General features: G+C 43.9%; 1 protein-coding gene across 1 annotated transcript in view; it reads right to left on the minus strand.

Moving 5' to 3' along the window:
- Nucleotides 1–5,892: 5,892 nt before the first annotated feature.
- CLCF1 (cardiotrophin like cytokine factor 1) overlaps nt 5,893–22,899 on the minus strand; it is a 134,287-nt gene continuing 117,280 nt past the window's right edge. The window contains exon 3 of the mRNA XM_029575419.1: nt 5,893–12,301. Coding sequence (XP_029431279.1) covers nt 11,819–12,301 — 483 coding nt within the window. The 3' untranslated portion in view covers nt 5,893–11,818. The remainder of the gene's footprint in view (nt 12,302–22,899) is intronic.

Consider the following 22,899-nt stretch of genomic DNA (forward strand, 5'->3'; position numbering starts at 1 on the left):
GATATTGGAATGGGCATGCAAACATCACGCAGTCTTGCAAACAACATTAGCAGATTGCCTCAGCAGAGTATTTTGCCTCTACGTGAATGGTCTCTGTAACAATCAAGTGCAGACAGACTGTTCAGTCTATGGGGACTTCCAGCGATCGACTTCTTTGAGTCAGAAGAAAACAGTAAGTGGAAAGATTTTGCTCCATTCATCCCAGCGAATTCAGATCCCTGGTCTCACCATTTTCAACCCACTATAGGGTTAAAATTGGCCTTAAATAATGATTGTGCCATATCTGACAAAAAGTTTATTACTAAATGTGTACGTCTTGATCCTTAGGTTTCACAACAAATCTAGGCCCAGTGCTAGAGAATTTCAACCAGTCTGATGTGTTATCTGTAGTAAGTTTATGGTCTCATGGTGTAAAGGGAAGTAGTGGATGAACTTGCACCAACGCAAAGAGTTTTATTGCATTGTTTGCATTCTTCACCTTGGTTCACACCTTTTCTGAGTCAGAAGAAGTATCTGTTGCAGCAGGTTGAACGTGTGTGGTGCTAGCTGCCTGATTAGTGCTCATTTGAAAAATACCAGATGCGCTTGAGGTTGAAATAAATGCTAAAGTAGCCCAGGTGCCTTTAAAGAGCAGACAGAGCAGAAAGATTTCCAAATTATCCCTGTCAACTGATAAGCAGGTTGTTAATACAAACAAAAACATACTTTGAAATGTCTGTTTATAAATGCTAGAAGCTCAAAAAAAAAATAAGATGGGAGAGTTAGAATGTATAGTAGTGAATGAAGAAGAGGTATAATTACTGTGGGTTACTGTGCTACCAGAGTACAAATTATATCACAATGATAGGATGGATCAAATTGGTTGAAGGGTGGCACTATATGGTAAAGAGGGTATAGAGCCAAGCAAGGTAAACGTTCAGCAGGAAACAATGCATATGAGAGGGGAGCTATTTTAGACCTAATCCTTACTGGAACACATGATTTGGTGGGAGAGGTAACAGTGTTGGGCCACTTGGCATTAATCACAACATGATCAAATTTGACTTGATAACTGGGAGGAGGACACGAAGGAAATCCTACTGCAAAAGTATTTAACTTTCAAAAGGGAGACTATGATAAAATGAGGACAATGGTTAGGAAAAAAAAACCTAACAGGAGCAACTGCGAAGGTTAAAAGTTTGTATCAGGCATGGATGTTGTTTAAAAATACCATCTTGGAAGCCCAGACATTTTCCACGCATTAAAAAAAAAGTGGAAGGAAGACCAAACAACTGTCAGCATGGTTAAATAGTGAGGTGTGAGAGACTATACTAGCCAAAAGAGCGTCTTTCGAAAAATGGAAAATGGATCCGAATGAAGAAAACCGGAAACAGCATAAGCACTGGCAAGTTAGATGCAAAGCATTGATAAGGAAGGAAAAGAGAGAATTTGAAAAGAAGCTCACTGTGGAAGCAAAAAATTGTAATAAAAACTTTAGCAGAGAGATTAAATGAATTCTTTGCTTCAGTCCTTAGTGAGGAAGATGTAAGTCAGATAACCCTGCAAGAAGTGATTTAAAGATGATGATTCAGAATATCTGAAGCAAATCTCAGTGAACCTGGAAGATGTAACATGGTAAATTGACAACCTAAAGAGTAGCAAATCACCTGGACCAGATGGTATACATCCCAGAGTGCTAAAAGAACTGAAAAAATGAAATTGCAGCCCTACTATTAGTATCTGAAAGCTATCATAAAAATTGGCTACATCACCTAAAGACTGGAGGATGGCCAACATAAAGCCTGTTTTTAAAAAGGGTTCGGGAGTGATCCAGGAAACTGCAGAATGGTAAACCCGACATCAGTATCAGAAAAACTGGTTGAAACTATTATAAAGAACAAAATTCCTGATCATCTAGATAGTCAGTTTTTGGTTTTTTTTAAACTTTTTATTTATAACATTTTTAGCATACAAAGAGAAATATGCAATTAATGATACATTCCATATACATTTATTTATTTATTTATTTAAAGAATTTATATACCGGGGTTCCTGTATAGTATACATATCACCCCGGTTTACAAGGAACCATAACTATCGCTAAGGAACCGTAACTATCGCTTCATTTAGCGGTTTACATTGAACATTTAGTAAATGCAATGCAGCATTCATGAAACATACAACTCATAATACACACATTTTTCTGTATCAAAAGACCCGGAGCTCAGCATCAGCATCAGTATCACCTGTCTAATCAGTCTTGAGTCATGGTATAATGCCCAAATCATGTCATATTTAAAATTCTTGTTTTTCAAGGCATAACATAGGTGATCAATATCTGCTCTTCTCGAGCTTGGTTTCGCCAGTGATCTATCAAAGGATTATGTTTCCAGAAGGTGGCTATCATGAATCTGGCCGCCAGCAAAAGCTGACCAACCAGAGGTCTGTATTTCTAGGGAATTGAAGACCCAATCCACTTACCCAGGAGGAGACCTGTTATTGACTTTATACCTACAGGAAAGCCCAGAATCTCAGCGATGTCCTGTGTAACTTTACCCCTAAATTGCCTGCCACCTTGGCATTGCCACCAAGAATACTCATAGTTTAATGGGGAAAATCCAACATGAAAAGCCAAGGGAAGTCTTGCCTGATCAATCTGCCATATGTTTTGGAAGGTGTGAATAAGCATGTGGTTAAAAGTGAGCCAGATGATATACCTGGACTTTCAGAAAACATTTGACAAAGTACCTCATGAGAGACTCTTAAGGAAATTAAAAAGTCCTGGGATAGGAGACCATGTTCTCTTGAAGACTGAGAACTGGTTGATAGATAAAAGACAGAGTAGGGATAAATGGGCAGCTTTCTTAATGGAGAAAGGTGAATTGAGGAGTGCCCCAGGGATCTCTACTGGGACAACTGCTTCTTAACATATTTATAAATGATGTACCGATGGGAACAACGAGTGAGGTGATCATATTTGCCGTTGATACAAAATTATTTAAAGACGTTAAATTGCAAGACGATTGTGAGAAATTGCAAGGGGACCTTGTGAGTCTAGGAGACTGAGCATCCAAACGGTAGATGACATTTAAAGGTGAATTTTAAAACACTTGTTTGCGCAAAATAGCCCACATGTGCATATACGCGGCCCGTGCACGTGGAAAGAGTATTTTATAAAGTGGCATTATGCACACGTATATGTGCATACACGAACATTTGATGCACGCAAAAAAAGGGGCGTGGTGGAGGCGTGTCGAGGTGTGGCTTACACATACATTGAACAGTTAAACATGCACTACTGTACCTACCTCTGCTCCCCTAGTGTCCACACATACACTGCCATACCTACTCCCACTACCCACATTATACTTACCCCATATATGTGGGAGGCTCCCGTGTTACGGGCCCGGCGCACCACCACCAGGCCAGCTTGCTCTTTCTAAGGTTCCGGCAGACTCCTGGCACTGGAAGGAGCTCTTCATACTCCATCACCAGGTGCGCCGGAGGGATGATGACCCTGGCGGTGAAGTTGGGTTACCTGGCAGGTGATGATATTTTGCTGCTCCTGTCCATGCCCTAGAAGAACGTCTGAGCAAATAACAATTTCCATATCGAAGGCTGAGGATCAGGCCCTTTATCAGAAACACTGTGTAGCATGGTGGATGGAACTAAAAGGTGAGACCCCCATGTGAGTGAGGGGACGCATTTAGCATGGACACCAGGACCTGGAAGCAAGGACTTGATTGAGGGGTCACTGTTTTAAAAGTTCCTGGTTTGAGAGGAGCATGTAACAGATATCAATAAAGTTGAATTTGTACTACAACTTTGAGTATATTACTAAATGACACACATCGAAACCTTGCTGGGACTCCTAAATATTCTGGAATATCCAAGGACTCTGGACCTAATCTATCAGTTCAGTGAGGCAGGGGACTCAGTACAATGCTGCAGTTACCCTTAAAATGCCCGAGAGTCTCAACTTCTATGTGGCTGGGTTTCACTCGGGAATATATGCCTTTATAAACTGAAGAATCTTGTTACTATTTGTACAAGTGGCTCAAAGCACAAGTGGCAGATGCATCTACTGTGGAGTGGACATCTAAATATACTCCTTGTGTAAATAAAGCACACTTATTTTGGAACCACAATTTAAGGACTATTCCACTCTAACTGTGGTTTGGGCCATCCAGGAGGGTGGTAGCCATCCTCAGAGAGGTCTGGTCAGCCTTAAAGCAGCAAATCATTCACCCCCTGGTCCACTACCAACATCTGTTCACTGACAATTAATAGAGCCTGTATCTGAATCTACTATCAACACAGGTTATATAATCATCTGTATATGTTTTCAGCAATCCATTCTGTTTTTCTCTCTCTCTCCTAGCATTTTATGTATCGTTTCATCTTCAGTTTAAGTTATCTTTCATTGTAGAGTCAGAAATTTCAGTTTAATTTTCCAGTGGATTTTTATCCGTTCTGGAGCCTCAAGCTAAATTTTGATTAAGCACTGGACATTCTCTTCTTTCTCTCAGGTCACTGCCTGAGACCTACAGACAGCTCTGCCAATGCCCCTCAGCACCCCCCTCGCTTTTCCAGGAATCGGCCTCACATGCACCTCTCTCCCAATGATCAAGTCCTGTTCAGTTTGTGAATCCTTGGAGAGACTTAAACACAGATTTCAATTTCTTTGGGGTGGGTGCGTTTGGGGGGTGAGGGAGTTTGAAATCTGAACTACTTTAAAAGAATCAAAACGGAACCCAATATTACTATGAATGAAGCATTTATTAGTTAATAAAAGAATAGAAATTCTGCAATAAATATGTTGTAATAAATAACATTTTTTCTTAAAATAAATAAATATTAATACAAAAAACCTGTCCAATCAGAAACTTCGTGTACAAATACTGTAAGAGGAGAAGACATGAAGACATTTGAAAGTATAAAAACAAAAAAATGCTTACTTGTTTCATTTTTACACGTAAACGTTACATAAAAAATACTAGGTGTTTTCTTTCCTTTCAAGCAATTTCTTTTCGATTCAAATTTAAATTCTATAAAAATACATCAACAGCTACAAAAGGCACAAGGTGAGGAATTTGCACCTGGTATAAGTCCCTCCTTCTTTTCTTTCCTGAAAGACCATTTCCTGTCCTGGCAGGAAGTGATGCATTTTCTTGGGACATTGGTAAATACCAAGTGTGAAAAATATGCTGGCCAATTGCCATGCATTAAGAGCGTTGCTTTCTTTTTTGATTTTAAAACTTGGTCAACTGTTTCATTATTTCAAAGGGGCTATAGGACATGCCCCAAAATGTCTTTCAAAATAGCATTTGAAAGTTGGCCACTGAGAACTGGCAGAAAGAGGTGGAATCAGAGAATGGAAGAGGTCGATATTCAGCTGCGGAGCAGCTAGTTAAGGGGGTCATTTTCATAGCGTATCGCACGCGAAAAGTCCCTTTTCGCGTGCGATAGCTAGCTTGGGGCGGAGTTGGGGTGGAGTCGGCCCCGGAAGAGGAAGAGTCGGAGTGTCATCGGGGCAGATGCGGCAGAAAGATCGCTAGCTACAAAAAGAACCCTTTTCGCTGCCAGTAGTGCGCCCAATAGCACCACCTTTTACGATGGTGCTACTGGGTGCGAAAGCCGGCAGCGATAGCCACCGCGGAGGTGCGATCGCTGCTGGCTTTCGCAGGCCCGCCCCTTCCGCTTCGCCCCCCGTTACCGCCAGATTCTCTAAGGACTGTGACCTTAGAGAATCCAGGCCTAAGTTAGCTCAGTGGTAACCAACCCTGTCCTGGGGACCCCCTCCCCCAGCCAATCGGGTTTTCATGATATCCACAATGAATATGCATGAGAGAAAATTTGCATGTTATGGAGGTGGTGCATGCAGATTTTCTCTCATGCATGTTCATTGTGGATATCCTGAAAACCCGGCTGCCTGGGGGGGGTCTCCAGGACAGGGTTGGTTACCACTGAGTTAGCTGAACATAGCTATCCGACTAACTTAACGGGGATATTCAGCAGCAGGGCCACACCAATGAATATATCCGGCCAGATAAATATATTTGGCTAACTTTAGGATAACCCTATGGCACGACCAGAGTTAGCCGTATTGGATTAGGGGCTAAATCTGCATAACTTATGTGGCTAACTCTGGCCCGCCCTGAAACACCTCCCGCCTGCCCCAGGCCACCACTGATTTATATGGCTAAATTCTAGCTGTATAAGTCATTATGCGGCTAGAACGTAGCCACATATGGCTTTAAATATAGCTGTCTAGCGATTTAGATGGGTAATTTTTCAGTTATCCGTCTAAATGGCTTTTGAATATTGCTGTTTAAGAAAAGTGTTTAAGAAATAAATATCTGTATAAAACAGCTAAGAACAAGGAAGACTTGGACTGGATTTCTGTGCCCCTTGCCTGGACTCTACATAACTGCCAGCTCTAGTGAATTGCCTTGTGGGATCACAGTGATGTCTCAGAGCTGCTAAGGTGTCTAGGCAGAGAATTTTGGCCATTCATGGTTTTCTAACATTCCAGTGCAGTATGGGAGTTGTAGTCTTGCTTCTTCCAGTTGACATCGGCACTACAAGTACAAAAATGCATCACAAGAAATCAGTAAACTGGGACTGATCTAAAGTCTTTATCCAGAAATTGGGTCACTTGGCCATTCTGTGTTTCTAATTTCAGGGTTGCATGGGGAATCGGTCACAGCACCAGGTCTGTGCTGAGGTCTTTTTTTTTAGTGAACCGGGTTAACATTTTCCATCTTATACAAACAGCATTATAGAACCGTGGTTTTGGTGAGGTGAACGAGAGAATGAGATTTTGTAATTTTTTTCACTAGTTGCAAAATATTTTTGAAAAAATTAGTCTGTGATATCTGTCTTTAAAGATCTATTGGACCTATGCTAGCAGAGATAAGATGATCCTCAGATAATAATACATTCATTGTTCTTTGTTCCCCTATTTGATACTTGCTGGTAGTTTGCTTTTTTGCTGGTGTATGGTTTGCAGCTGGATTAAGATTCTTTCATTTTAAATAGACGTTTTTTGTAAGAGATTATCATGTTTGACATCATGCGATTTTGAGTAAAACCTCATCACATTGTGTCAAGGTGATAACATCATGTCCATCGCTCAGATCAACACAAAGGCTGAAAAAGAACCTGAACTATGATGATCATTTTTACGAAGACAGTCCCATTTTAGCTGGTCTGTCTGAAGACCTGATTGCAAAGCTAACCGCTTATAGTGCCCCAGTTCTGCCCATTCAAGAGGTTTCCTGACTAATGTTCTCCTACTGTGCTTCTTTATTTCAGAATGCTGTTTCTTTGTAATATCAGTCTTGTTTTTCAGATTTCCCTGGGTGCATGCTTCTGCACCCCTTATTGTTCAATGGCAGTAAAAGCGGGTTTGCTTACCGTAAACAGTGTTTTCTATAGATAGCAGGATGAATGAGCCATGATCTGTGGTACTGCGTCCCCTGGCGGCACTGGATGGAAACTGCCTATCAAAGCTATCAGAGCTTTTGCTCCACTGAGCATGTGCGGGAGCTCCCACACATGGGCATTGTCAGGGTCCCCTCAGTCCATTCCAAAAGATTCTGTAGATATAAACGTCTGCTGTCCAAGGAGGAGGGTGGGCCTCTCATGGCTAATTCATCCTGCTATCTATGGAAAACACCATTTACAGTAAGCAAACTTGTTTATTTCTGTCGTTAAGCAGGGCTGAAATAGCCATGATCTGTGGGGAGGCCCATACCTGAGGGTTGCATCAGAAAGCTGTTTTTTTGTTTTTGGGTTTTGCAATCTAGACCCCACCATGGAGAGCAGACTACTTGACCTGAGAGTGCCTCAGTACGGCATGTCCCACTGCACTGTCTTTTGTAGCTAAGGAGTCCAGACAGTAGTGGGCAGTGAAGGTGTGCGCCGAGGACCAAGTGGCCACTTCGCAAATGCCTTTAATAGGCACCCCTCGAAGATGTGTTATGGATGGTAGCAGTTGCATGCACATGATGCGCTCTCACCAGGCAAGCAAGGTCTAGAGCAGCTGCTGTATAGCAGTGTTGGATGCAGTTGGTTATCCAATTTGATAGTCTCCTTTGAAATGGCTACTTCGAGCCTGTTAGGGTTGTCGGAAAGATGCTGAGGCATCTTTTGGTTTATGTATGGTGCTTGTAGTACACTAAGGCACGTTTGCCATCAAGTATATGTAGGAGTTTCTCACCCTCATGAGCATTAGGATTGGGAAAGAAGATGGGAAGCGTGATAGTCCAATTCAAGTGAAAAGCGGATACCACCCTTGGTAGAAATATCAGATGTATCCATAATACCACCTTGTCATGATAGAACTGCCAGTAAGGAGGAAGGTGAATGAAAGCTTGTAGTTCACTCATTCGGCATGCTGAAGTCACTGCAATAAGAAATAGGACCTTCCTTGTCATGTATTTAAGGGATGTCATTTCCAGTGGTTTGAACGGGATTTTGCAAGGGCTTTGTAATTGCAGATGCAATTGTATCAGCCCTTTCATGAACTTTGATACCAAAAGGAGAATTGAGATTGGATGGCTGTCTTCACATACATGATATGCTGCTATAGCACTTAGATGAACTCTACCTGATGAAGTTGCCAGTCCTTACAGGAACAGGTGAAGCAAGTAGTCTAGTAGAAGATTTGGTTCGCAAGTAAAAGAGTCTAATCCATGTGAGGACACCAGTTGGCATAACGGTCCCATTTGAAGGAATAATTACGCCGGGTTGAAGGTTTGTGTGCTGAAAGAATTCTTCTTGCACCAAATCTGAGACTCCGAACCGAATCAATATTGTGCGCTCAACCCTAACACTTGTGTCATCCTCCCCCCCCCCGCCACGTCAAGAGGCAAGGGTCATCTTTAAGCATGACAGGCGGTTCAACAGAAAAATGAACAAGATAAACATACCAAGGTTGACTGGACCATGCTGGGGCTATTAATATCATTCTGGCTCGATTCCGGATGAGTTTCTGAATTGTGTAGGCCATAAGTGGAAGTGGTGGAAAAGCGTATACTATGCCCTCGTTCCATGACAGTAGGAAGGCATCCAGGCCTCCCTTTGGGGGCTGAACAGTAAGGAGCAGAATGGATCCAACTTTTTGTTGACATCTGTTACAAACAGATCTATCCACGATGTTTCCCAGCAGTGGAAAAGAAGGTCGACCACAGTCTAATTTATCGACCACTCATGTGGCCGAAAAATTCTGTTCAGCCTGTCCGCTTCCATTTTGTGTATTCCCAGGATGTATGTTGCTTGAAGGTAAATGCCATAGATCACTGCCTAGTGCCAGATTTGTAGTGTTTCCTGGCAGATGCTCCAAGATCCTGTGCCCTTGTTTGTTCACGTAGAACATTTTTGCTTGATTGGCTGTTTAAATCATGGTGCTCTTTCCCCCAAGCACATGGCTGAATGCTGTGAGGGTGTGGCGAATGGCTTGAAGTTCCAGCAGGTTGATTTGTAGCCCCCCTCTTTGGGACTGACCAGAGGCCTTGCTTTTCCAATGAGCCTGTGTGAGCCTCACACCCCGCTGTGGAGGCATCCATAGTTAAGAGCACTTGGTGATGGATAGGATGCAGCGGTGCACTCAACATGTATTGAGTTGGCTTGAGTCACCAATGAAATTCCTGAGCCATTTCTGGGAATACCATCACCCTGGTATGTAGGGGCTGGAGACACTGATTCCACTGTGATCGGATTTCCCATTGTAGGTGCCGCATGTGTAAATGGGTGAAAAGGACTACGTGAATGATGGCAGCAAGGTGTCCCAGTAATTTGAGAACCTGTTGCGCTGTCATGTGGCAAAATTTTTAAGATACCTAGGACCTCCAACCTAGATTCCAGGTCCTTTCAAAACTCCACTTTAAACACAGCTCTCATCTTCTCAACAAAACAAGAGTAGATGAGATCCTCTGGTGAGATGTATGATTTGGCGGCTTCACAGCTGGGTCTGAAGGGAAACCAATAAAACTGCTTGGGGACTCCCCTGGTGATACAGGAATCAACCAAGTGGGTGAAGGTGATCTTGGTGGGCTTCAAGGAGAAGGATTGCAATACAAGGTCAGGGTCTTGCTCTCGGATGGTGAGAAGTAGGGATCCAAGCAGGGGTTGGATGACCATGGAGATGCTCCTGGTTTTAAACCTTCCTGAATGATTGGCCGAATGGGATAGGCCAGAGGAAAAGTGAGAGATTCTGAGAGGAGAAGAATGTGCAGACTGTATCTATGATCTGTCCATAGTTTGCTGAAAGCATTGTCCCGAAGTCAAGGGCGGGGCATTCCCCTCAGAGACCAGTATTGGCTCCTCGTCGAAAGATGGAAGAGACAGGAGAGAACACAAGGGGTCTGGAGTCTGAAGGTCTTGTGAAAAAGGCAGTGGCACCAGCTTGGCCTGTGGCTGTTGGATCATAAACCCTTTAATGGATAAGGCAGCCTGGAGAATTTCTCTCATCAGCTGCTCAGTCAGGTGACATGGTAAGACAGGGTAGTGGAGATCTCTGCCTCTTGAGCTCTTTGGGGCTTCAGAACAAGGTGACAGAGGAAACAGGTCCTGGTTGTTATCTGAACTCATGAAAATGATTAGAGGTAGTTTGGGCAACTATGCAGTTTCAGTGATTTGCCTGAAAGGAGCCATAGGCTGCGATACTGTTTTGGAACATACTGTAGATTTGATGGAAATGTGTGCTGTGGACTTCTACATTGACTGCTTCAATGGGTGTGTCAAGTGCATTGGTACATGGGCCTTTGACACTTTCAGTGCGTCGTGTGTCGGGCACACCGATCTCTCATACTTTTCCTTTGATGAGAATGATGACTGGCAGCTTGATGTAAGTTGCATTGTAGGGTCTTTTGACCGATGCTGCATGGATGATTTTGCTTTTTTAGCTGGTTCCAAAGTCGTGTGCGTCGAATGTGTCGAGGCCTTTCTGTGCTTCGACTTTGGAGGTCATTCCGATGCACCTCGATGTGGCGTTGAGGATGTGCAGTGAGGATTGTCCCTGACTCGAGTGTCACCATTGCTGGATGACCTACTGTGGGTGCTCCCAGATGTTGATGGGGCCTGAGGCTGGGCTTGTAATCTCAGGGATTCAATCTTTGCTGCCCTGGTTCTCTGCCCCCCACAGGGACATCTGTCCACAGGGCCCACAATTTGCCTGATCATGGTTGAGGCCCAGAAATAAATAACACCGGTCATGGCCATCCATGAGTGACATATTGTGGCCGCAGGAGCAGGCCTTGAAGCCACTGGGCACTCTTTTTGCCATGATTGATTCCTCTTCCTTTTACTTCCTCTTCATAGCCATGAAGTAGCACTGAAAAGTGCTGTTTTGGGATTTGTTGAGCAAGGAAAATTGAAAAAACTGGGTGTAATGCTTGAAAAACAGCGAGAGAGAGATATAAGAGAATACCATCCATGCAGAGCACGAAACAAAGAGATACTAAGGGGACGCTGACGACGTCCGTGTGCGGGAACGCCAGCGCATGCTCAGCGAGCAAAAGCTCTGATAGCTTTGAGAGACAGTTTCCGTCCAGTGCCGCCAGAGGGTGCACTACCACAGATCATGGCTAATTCAGCCCTGCTTATCGACAGAAAAAAAAACTGGCATTGATGTACACAATTACTCTGAAGACAGCATGGAAAGCAGAACTACAAGTCCCAGAATGCATTGTGGTACAATGATCAAACCTGCTCCTCTGTGCCCGAGGATTTTCCTGGTTTCGAGGGATTCTGCTAGTATCATTAAGTGAGGCATCTGAGTTGTTGAGAAGAAAGAAGAAGTGAAGGAAGGGGAAGATACAGACACGGAGGTGGGTTAGAACCCCCGTGCATCAAGGCGGATTGCTACGGAGGGAGGAATCTTCTTCTTGAGCCGGTTAAAGTCCCTGGCTGAGCGCCACAGCCAGATCTGCAGCTCTTTCAGCAGCCAGAAATCATCCATCTTTTTCAAGAAGTCATTGTGCGCCCCTGCCCTGGTCCTAGTGGGGTTGCCCAGTTGCGGTGGCAGTGGGTAGCCGAGCGATGACATGACCCCGGCGATGCTAATGATCAAGCCTTGCAGGCTGGAGCAGAAGTGGTCGAGGTTGTGGCGCAGCTCGGCCCGCGCCACCTCGCCGTCGATGCTGCGCAGGTAGCACAGCAGGTGGCTGTAGGCACGGTAGTTCTCCGCCAGCCGTAGGTGGTCATTCAGGTTGCGCCAAAGCTCGGAGTCCACCATGGCGCTGGGGATCTTCTCGGTGGCGCTGACCCTGGGAGGGTTGAAATCCGGCTCGTTGAATGGGGGACCCAAATAGTTCAGCTGTGAAAGAAAAGAAACTGTAGTGAGTGGGTGTAGTTCAGGCTTCCTATTCGCGCTGCTCCCACCCTTTGCGCTCGACGTTATGGAATCTTTAAGGAGCTTTGCTTTCATCAGAGCGTAATCTGTGTGGTGTTAAAGGAGAACTGCCCTTTTATAAGATTAGAATCATCGTATAAAGCAAAGACCAGCTCTTCCCTCAGGCTGCAATCCAGGCATTGAAAAAGGGGAGCTGGCGTTTTCCTTAGGCTCAACTGTGTACTCACTCACATGAGAAATGTGTCAAAACCTTAACACACGCATAAAATGTCCCGGGATTAAAACACAGATAGACAGGTAATTTCATTTTAAAATAAAAGGCAATTAAACTTTCAGGAATTTTTTTTTTTTTACACTATTTGTTCAATTGCTTAGCTTCAGGTTTCAGAGACGTTGCGGCATTATTGGGACCGGTGTAATAAGGTGCGCCCAGCTTAACGGGCGGTTGGACACACGTCCATAACCCCTGATGTAATAAGGGGATCAGCGTGTCCAAAACGCGCGTCCAAACAAAGGCGTAGCTAATAGCGCTCATCCTATGTAAATGCCATGTGGACGAGGCTATTAGCTATTACCCCGCGACGCAAACTATCACCACGTACCCAAGGCGCACTTTTTAATCTGCCAGATTGTAGGCCTGCCTCGCCACGCACCAAGGGGTCTACTTAAAAACAAAAAGGCTGCTTTTCTGTACTTCCTCCCACCCCCTAGCATCTGCGTGAGACAAGTGGGAGAAACCACAGAAAGCAGATTTCTGGAAGAATAAAAAGGCTGGACAGAAAAAATAAAAATTCTGGGCATTCAATAAACAGGCACTTAAATCACAGCCGGTAAAGTCGCTGCCGCGGGATGAAACGGACGCTCATAAACTGAGCATCCGTTTTGGTAACCCTCACACAGCCACATCTAGGCCAAGGACGCGCCAGGGACCCACAATTTCTCCCTAGTGCGTCCGTTTTAGCGCGGCAGCTCATTTACGTTAAAAAAACGGGTGCCTAGACTGGACGCACATTTTTTTCACGCGCACTTTATCGCATTGGCCTCACTGTCAGAAAACCCCATTAAAACTGCCTTGACCTTAGTTGGCGTCTCATGGTCCAGGGCTAATACAGAAACCTAAAAGACTTGGATTCCCCGAGTAACCCTAAATCACAACGGCGGCGGAGACGCCTGTGAGAGTTTTCTGATCCTTTTCCACTCCAACACATTCTGAAAGGGGGTTTTCTCAGGAGCGTGACCGCAGCCTTGAGGCTGAGACTGAAGTAAGCTGGTGAGTTTGCTCCAAGTCATGAGCTTCCAGGTCTTAGTAGCTTCTGATAAATCACAGTTCTGGATTTTCCGCAGTCTTTCCATAAATAACTTTGACACGCGCTCCAGCACAGCAGCAATAGTCTGAGTGTTTGCCCTCGGCGAGAACCTGCTGAAGTTCACAGCTAATTGGCTTCCCCTGACTGCAGAACTCAAAGCTGATTGGTCTACGCTGTCGGACGGTGCCTGATGAGTGGTTCCAGGCACAGACATGCTCTAGTATGGACTAAGTGCGGCAGAACTTAATGAGTTTCAAAAATAAATATGAGGAAACATTTGCACTGCGGGTTCCTGCTGACATTCTAAACTGCAAGAGCCATGGCCAAGCCCAGCGGCAGCAGCTTCCTGACAGGCCCATGCAATAAGGTGTGTTCGGCAGAACGTGTGCACTTACCTAATGCACGTTGTACGTATGTAAACCTTACTGCCGAATCCGGGCACAAAATGTCAGGCTGCTCATGATTCAACGCCCGTTGTCTTAGCGTGCACCGCTCCACCTCTCCCGGGCGCCCGATTTAATATTTAAATGGTCTGCCACGGTCAGAAGGAGGCGCCAGGGACATTTTTCATCCCTAGCGCCTCGGCATCGGGTGCCCGGGAGAGGTGGCTGTTAGCTGGTTAGGAAAATGGACCAGCGTCTGTGCACAGCAGGGGTTAGGGAAATGGATGCTCATTAACTGAGCGTCCGTTCTCTAACCTGACCATGGCACACTTTTGGTTTTTTACTGCTCTTCTTTTGATGTTCCTCCCGCTTAATACTGCCAAGATATTAAGCTGGAAGAACTGCAGAAAAGCAGTATTTTCTGTTTTTCTGTAAACGTTTGGGGCTCCTCAAGCATTAAACCTGCTCCAGGGCAGGCGGTAATTTCTGAGAGTAAAAATGCGTGCATTTTTTTTTTTTGCATCAGGGGATAATAGCTAATAGCGCTCATCAACATGAATTTACATGTGATGAGTGCTATTGGCTATGCGCTCGATTGGACGCGCATTTTGGATGTGCTAACCCTCGTTTTGCATCGGGGGTTCTGGACATGCATCCAATAGCGCGATGAGCTGTGCACATGGTATTGCACCAGCCTGTGTGGGTTTAAAACTGTGCGTCCTGCTTAGCGCCCTGCATGGAAATCCCATGCCGACGAGGGCATTCAGCAGTACCCCCCGAGGCAGAGAGATGCGCTGGCCCAACCCTGGATTTTCGTAGCGCTGGACATTGACTCCTGGTCAGAGACGGAGTAAGGTTTCCAGCACTGATCCTGGAGATGATTGATGAACAAGGACAATTAGAAACGTCTTGTGCGGCAATCCGCAGGCAGCATGGGGGAGGGAGGGAGGAGGGACCCTTCACTGGTGGCAGAACTGCAGGTGGACAGAGCGCCGGAGCTGCCCCTCAAACTCTGGTCCAGCTACCGCTGCTCACCTCTACCTGTTCCCTGCCAGCCCCCTTCTTACTGCTGCACTGGTTCTCCTCCTTCCTCCTCCTCACTGCCTCCAGCCCGCGGCACACAGCTGTCGTTCTGCCCCTCTCCCTATCCTGCCCGAATTAAACTGTGCGTTCAGCCTGTGCTGAATACACATTTTTCAGTTTGGGCCCCTTTTTTAAACTCCCAGTGCATTAGCATAGTATTAGCTTGTTGCACTGGAAGTTAAAAAAATATTTAATCTGTGCATTGAGAAATTGGGAGGTGAATTTCAGCACACGCTTGTAATGCACTGGCCTGTGAGACAGAGACTCAGTTTTGTATAAGCAGTGGGCAGCAGAGTGATATATACTTATGAAATATAACTTTTAACCTTGAGATAGTGGGTGGTGTGTTGGAAACACCATGGGTCTGTTGTCTTGGTAATTTGCGTTTTAAGCTGAAATCAAAACTGGAGACATTATTTTTTTTTTTTTTTATTTTCTCCATTGATGTCATGGAGATAAGTTAGTCTAGCTTTCTCTTATTAAATATTTTCAGCACCTTCCCCTGCACGCTTCTAGTGAGGGCAAGATCAGAGTGCAGTGATGGGTGGTGGTGGATGAATTCCTGGTTTGATGGAGAGGAAGAGAGGGGCGTGCCGTGTCTTCTCAGGAGCAGAGATAATGAGAGGGCCCAAACGGCAGCCAAAGCAAACAGTCTGACAGGTTGGAAAACACAAATGGATTTATCACGCATAGGTGACAGGGGAGGGACTTGGTTTAGAAGCTATAAATGAGAAATGTGATGATGTCTTTATCTCACTGTGTAAGGTAGCAAAAAAATTGCCCAGATATACAGGCGTGCGATCACATGATCACCTTGGGAGGTGTGTGTACACGCGATTGCATTGTCTTCCAAACAGGGGAAGCACGTCTAAAATAAAAGGGACTTCAGGGCAGGGGATGGCTGTTCTTAACCAGGATAATTTTATAACAGCTGCATGAAGAAAATATGCACAGATATTAGCCCGTTTTCTTATGCCCGAGTCCGCTTTGGAATTTAGCGGCCGTGTGCAGAATGCAGTACGGCGTATGTGCACATGTGCACCTCCAACTTGTTAGTAGGAGAAAATGCGTGCAAACAGACATGTACATGCTTTTGGAAATTCTGTCACCGGGAAAAAAGTCTGAAGTAAATTTTCAAAGGGGTTTCATATGTAAAAATAGCACACACATGTGTAAGTAGCATGTACTCACGGATATGCTGTTTTATAAATGTCAAGAGTTCATGCGTATTTTCCATTTCACATGTAGATTTAAACAGCGGAAAAAAGGGGCATTCCAAAGCAGAGTACAGAAGAATGTGCATTTAGTTGCTATTTTGTAAGAGATATACGCCTATACATTACCACGTTATTGGCACACTTCTAAACCTGCTAATTGACTGGTGCAATGAAATTGGACTTGTCTATTGGCTGCAGGTTTTGGGTGGGGGGTCTAGGTGAACTGGTGGTGAATCAGGGTGAAGCGATAGAGGTTCGAAGTGGAGATGGACTGGGTGAACTGGCGGAGGTATCAGCAAACTCGTGATTTCAAATATGCGCATAAGTATTTTCAAAATGGTATATGCACATTAGGATGTGCATTTGGCAGAAAAAAAAAATAGGAAATGAGACAACATTTCCAATTTAATTTCCGGTCATTTTCCAAACAAAATGATTCAAATTTTGATGAAATTTCGTTGGAATTTCATTCCATTTTGAAAATCAGGAAAAAAAAATGTACCTGTCAGCCTAAGCCTAGGCCTGAAGCTGGGGCCTTGCATAGGGAATAGGCCAAGATTCAAAGCAGGGGCCTCGGCCTACGTCCGAGTGTGACAATGGCACCTCAGCTTGGGCTAAGGCCTGAGGCCAGGGCCTCAACTAGGCGTGGCCCAACACAGGGGTGGTGGCCTCTGCCTAACTGTGATACCGGGTCTTGGCCTAGGCCCTGACCCGATGCTGGGATCTTGGTCAAGACTCAAGCATAGGCCCAGGCCCAGAAAATGTCCCTATCCCCACTTACCTTATTTGTCGGGAATTCAACGCTGCATCTAGGCCCAGTACCGACGCCTAGGCCTTAGCCTAAGTCATGTACTCATGGCCCCAATGCCTGACTCTCGGCCCAAACCCAGAGGACACACCCTACATCGGGGCCTAAAGTCCAGGCCCAACTCTGAGGCCCAGCCCATAGGCTGGGTCCCAACACCTAGGCCGACACCCAGGGTCAGGCTCAGATCCAAGCCTGGCCACCGGAGCCCAGGCCTCATAGGTCCTCTTTGTCTCCACTGGGGATGCGTTGTACAACAAAATGGCACACTCCGTTGAGGAGGATGCATCGTAGTTAATTTATTCTGGCATGCCCCCGGCGAATGTTGTCATGACAAGAAAGAAGACGAAGAGGACCTACGAGGACTGGGCTCCGGTGGCCAGGCTTGGACCTGGGCCTGACCCTGGGCTGAAGCCCAGGCACTGGGACTGGCCTTGCGTAGGGCCTAGGCTGAGGTCATGGCGACCTATTGTGGCCTAGTCCTACGCCTGGGCTTAGACCTTGTTGGCAGTTTCATCCCGGACTGAGTAATTGGGGGCTGGGGAGGATCCTGGCCCCAGCTTTTTTTTTTGATGGGAGGGATGGATGGACTTTTTATTTCTGTTTTTGTTTTTGGGTTTTTTGAATGTTTAGTTTGTTTTTTCTAAGCTAAATAAATGAAATAAACATTAAAAAAAAAATGGAATTCATGGAGGAAAACCCCCTCAAACACAAAACGGAAAATGAAATGAAGTTTTTACTCCTGTACATCTTTAATGCACGTACTTTATAGAATACCTGCCTCCGAATATAAATCTGGGTTTCTACTTGTACGTATTATATTGTTTTTTACACCCGTAGAATATTCGTGCCCCTCAAGACCTCGCTTTCTCTTAAAAAAAAAAAAAAAAAAAAAAAAAATTATATATATATATATTTACACCTTACTTCCCCCCTCTCACTATAGTGTCACCCTTACCCCCTTACCCCCTCCTATCCCTTCTTCCCCCCTTCCCCTCTCTTCCCTCTCACCCCTTTTTACTCAAATGATATATTTTGTTATTCCCTATCATTGTACATCTTGTAAATACTTACGACCCTTGCTTACAATAATTTAAGAATTAACTTAATACTTAATTCTCCTTCACATTTCCCCCCCCCTCTCATTTACTCTCTTGTTAATATGTTATATTTATTTTATGTTCACCTCTATATTTCCCCCTCCTTTTAATCACCCCCATGTTATTATGTTATATTTGTTTTATGTTAAACTTGTTCGATGTAAAGCGCCACCCCAGGCACTAGTTTATGTTACGCTGTGAACCGATGTGATATCACTGATGAATGTCGGTATATAAAAACGTTAAATAAATAAATAAATAAATAAATTTATAAAATGCATCGTCTTGCATTGGAAATGGTTCACAAATTGAAACATGCGTGTGTACGTTTGAAGCAGAGCCGCACGTTACTTTATAAATTGAGTAGCTCCTGCCTAGCAGAACTCTCCAGGCTTCAACTTCTGCGTGCAAATACAATAAATTGCAGATGGGTTTGAAAGCTAGGCTCCCTGTATGCATTTGTGCCCACACCGGGTCACTTACCCGAGGATTTTCAAAGTGAATTTATGTGCCGTTGAGTTTGCTTTGAAGATACTCCGAGAGGTCTGTATATACGGTGTGACACGCAGACTTTACTGCTATGCGGGCTGTCTGAAAGTTTTCCTCTTATTGATCCAGTGCAAGCACATATACTTGGATGACTATAACCTTCAAAGAGTCTGCGGTGCTAGTAAACAATTTTCTGCAATGTCCTCAAATGATATCTTTTTTGGAGGAAATTTAAATATTATAAAAGACACTACAAATACAGTTTGATGGAACAGTCTTATTAATTGGGCAAAAACAAGGTCTATTTAAAATCAATCAACATTGCAACAGATTTATCAAATATTTAATGCTTTACTGCAGCAAGGAAAGTGATTTTGATGAAGTGGCTCGAAAAGAACACCCCAGACGTAAATGTTTGGATTAGTATTATTATGATTAATCTGCTAGAGATGGAAAGAATTGATTTGTGGGATTTCTTCATAGAAAAGAAAAAAGCTTTTGGTGGCAGTATGAAGCGGGTTTATAAACGGGTTACCTGGAGAAGCCAGACAAGTAATTCATTGCACTTTTTCTAATATTGTGTAGTAAGATTATTGGCTGACCCCGAGCACTAATTGGTAACATATTGAAAATGTATGTCACTGAAGGATAAGTGATTGCATGAATGATTGTCCTGGTGTGTTCTAGTGCTTAAGATTTTGCTGTTTTTGTTCTGGTTTATTATTAAAGCAAAATAGTTATCATACTACGGAACAAAAAGGTTTCATATCAAGAGATCCTGTGTGAGCAGAAAAATCACAGATCAGTATTGTTTTTTTTTATCCACGGATAAGCAGGATGAAATCAGTCCCACATGTGGATGATGCCATCCAAAGGCAGCGATGATGGGACATGCATTAGCTGTGCTAGAAAAGACTGGTGTGTTGCGCAGTTGGTGCCACATATGAGCACATACCATGAGGGCCCCTCCATCTCTCTTTTTCCGCGGAATGTTGGACATGTCCCAAATTGGCTTGGGCAATTGCTACATCAGTCTTTTACAGTTATGAGTCATAAATACAGCTCTTATATAGCTTTTCAACATTTGATGTCCAACGACAGAATTTTAATTCTAATAATCGGGTCACAATGTTCTGTATCCACAAACAGCGTATCGCCAACATATCCTCAGGCTTGGGTCTTTTAGGAGGGCAAATCTCCAGGTTGCCATCATGGAGTTGATTACATGGGCTCACTCAATCCATAAGCTTCAATGCCAGTGCCTAATGCTTATGTGAAGAGTTCTTATCCTTACCCTTGACCTATCTTGCTTATGCAGGGGAATAAACGTAGAGTTGCTGCCCTTGAAGTTGTTTTTCTTGGCCTCAAACTTGACTTTGAAGAGGAGGATGACTCCTTTTATGTCGAAAACATTGATGTCAATGTTTTCGATGTTGAATGCTTTAAAGGTATGGACAACAATGTCAATGCTAAACTAACAATAGTCTGTCATCATAGTTTTATGACTCTTAGAGACAGTTAGAACATTTAGAATGTTTAATATTATGGTCAATCACTAGGCAATAAATACATGGAGAAGTAGGTGTAGCAGCTGGGAGTGGCCACAGGTTGGGAAACAGCCAGAAGAACAAAAGGACGCCAAATTCTGGCTGTTTCCTCACAAACTGTTTATTTATAGTAAAAGAAAGTACAGCATAAAGGCTGCTTACCTCAGCAGTCTCTTGTATCAATTTAAATTCTCAACTATAAGAAGTCCTTGCATAGGCTGGCTTCCTGCCTTCTCCTTGGGGCCTGCTCAACCTTTCATAGACCCTGCCTTCTTATCCTGTGCTGAAGAAAACTTCCCTGGGACCAGAAACACCTTGTTGGGTTGGCTCTTAAAGAGAACCAGGCCAGATAGCTGTGGCCGGTCCTTTAAAGTGTTCTGAGGAAGTTTCCTATACACTCCCTCACAGAAGGATTGTACTTTAAGATGGGTGAGGTGAAGTAGGCTTGAGGAGGTTATACGTTTATTGTAATGATTTCTTTGTGCAATTATATTTTTTCTAATCTTCACTGCAGATCAATTGAGAAGATGAAAAATCAAGTCAAAATAAATACATAGCTACATAAATAAATATATTGTGATGGTCAGTGATATTTTCCTGCTACAAGCAGGACATCACTGGAACCCCATGGCTTTCTTTTCAGCCATGAATTGAAGTGCTGTTCTGTATCAACAAACAGCATACTACCAGCATATGCTTCACTTCAATTCTGGTCTTCAGGTTCCCTCAGTGGTTAGGAACTTTCCTCATAACATTTCTTTTTCAGGTCCTCTGCCTCAAGGGATTACATTCCAGATATATATATGTATATAAAATTGTTTGACTTGGCAGGCATTGGTTTCCCCACCATGGCTGAAAAGAAAGACATGGGGGTTCCAGTGATGTCCTGCCTGTAACAGGAAAGTATCTATCACTGACCACCACAATACATTTATTTATCTATGTATTTAGACTCCATGTCACCTTCCAGACTATTGTTAGTTCACTATTGACATCGATGTCCATAACTTCGAAGCATTCAACATCAAAACCATTGACATCAAAGACAATTGCTTTCATCTATTGATCCTTTGACCTCAAAGGAGCCATTCTCCTCTTCAAAATCAAGTTCAAGGTAAAAAAAAATCAACTTCAAGGGCAGCTACTTTCCGCTTACTCCCCTGCATAAGGAAGCAGGTGAAGTGTGCGAACAAGAGCTCTTGACATCAAGCATAGAGCTCTGGTATTAAAGCTTATGGATTGAGCAAGCCCATGACATCAATTCAATGATGTCAACCTGGAGATTTGCCCTCCTAAAAGACCCAAGCATGAGGATATGCTGGCGATACGCTGTTCTTTGGTACAGAACAATGTGATCCAATTATGGAAATTAGAATGATATTGTTGGACATCAAATGTTAAAAAGCTATAAGAGCTATTTTATGACTCATAACTCTAAAAGATTGATATGGCAATGCATCTCTTGGGGAGACCAAAGACCCTGATTTCAAAGGTCTTGGGTGTTTGCTTCCCAACCCACTAGGAGTGATGGTCTGGCCTTGTCTTTCCTTTTGTGTTTTAATCAGTGCTTGTAAAAGATGCCAGATTGATATCACAAGAAACCAAAGTTCTCCATTTACAGTATCCACAAAACACGTGTAATATGGGCAAAGGTAGTAAGCTTCTTCACATTGCCCTGCCAATGTACCTCTGAAGGGACCACCACTGAAGATGAGAGGATAATTTAGTCTCCATGCTTGTTCAGTCTTTGGCCTCTCTGCTGTCAACAGTGTTGCCAATTAGTGTCAAATTATGATGGTGGTTTTAGTGAGGTGGACACCTTTCACTGAACTAGGGTCACCAATTTAATTCACATAGGCCAGCTTTTTAGTTTCCTATTAACCTCAGCTGGATTTGAACTGGTGACCTAGAGGTGAAAGGCTCTGAAACACTGTTAGTCTGTCTTTCTATGATTACATGTATTAATTCCAGAGCTGCCAACTTGAATAGTTTCACTCTGTGATCATGAAACACAGTCGCACATGTGAGCCAGCAGCTTCTCACTGCCTTTGCTAAAGTTAGGGAAGCTCACCAGTATTCAATACAAGATGCGGATATGTTGCAATTTATTTCCAGATTTGGATATGACACATCATATTGTCCAATATGAAGTGCTGATTTTTCTACCGCAACATCTTGTTGCATGAGAAGACATGACGGTATGACTGTCACTAGAAACATTGCCAGACACAATGGCTCTGCACACAAGTGAGGGAGGGGATCACCTCTGATGATGAATCTGCCCTGCTGATAACGACGACTGTGCGAGAGTTTACCTCCACTGCTGGACTGATGGTGGTGGTGGTGGAGGCATTTATGTCCACCCCCTGGCCTGGCGCTTGCCTTAATTGCCCCTTTATGGTGGCCTTGATTGTCATTGCTGTTACGTTGTGGGAAAGCATTGGTAAGTGTGACCAATATAAAGGGAGAAGTGGGAAAAAATAGAGATCAACCAGCGCACCCACAAAAAGGGAAGGATTAACGGTGACAAAAGGAGAAAAAGACAGTCGAAGCAAGCACAAGACAGAGATGAAAGGGACTAGGCAATGGAGCTTTCAAGTACTACCAGTGTGGAGACAAAAATACCAAATA

Source organism: Rhinatrema bivittatum, chromosome 13, assembly GCF_901001135.1.
Source record: "Rhinatrema bivittatum chromosome 13, aRhiBiv1.1, whole genome shotgun sequence".
Taxonomy (NCBI): domain Eukaryota; kingdom Metazoa; phylum Chordata; class Amphibia; order Gymnophiona; family Rhinatrematidae; genus Rhinatrema; species Rhinatrema bivittatum.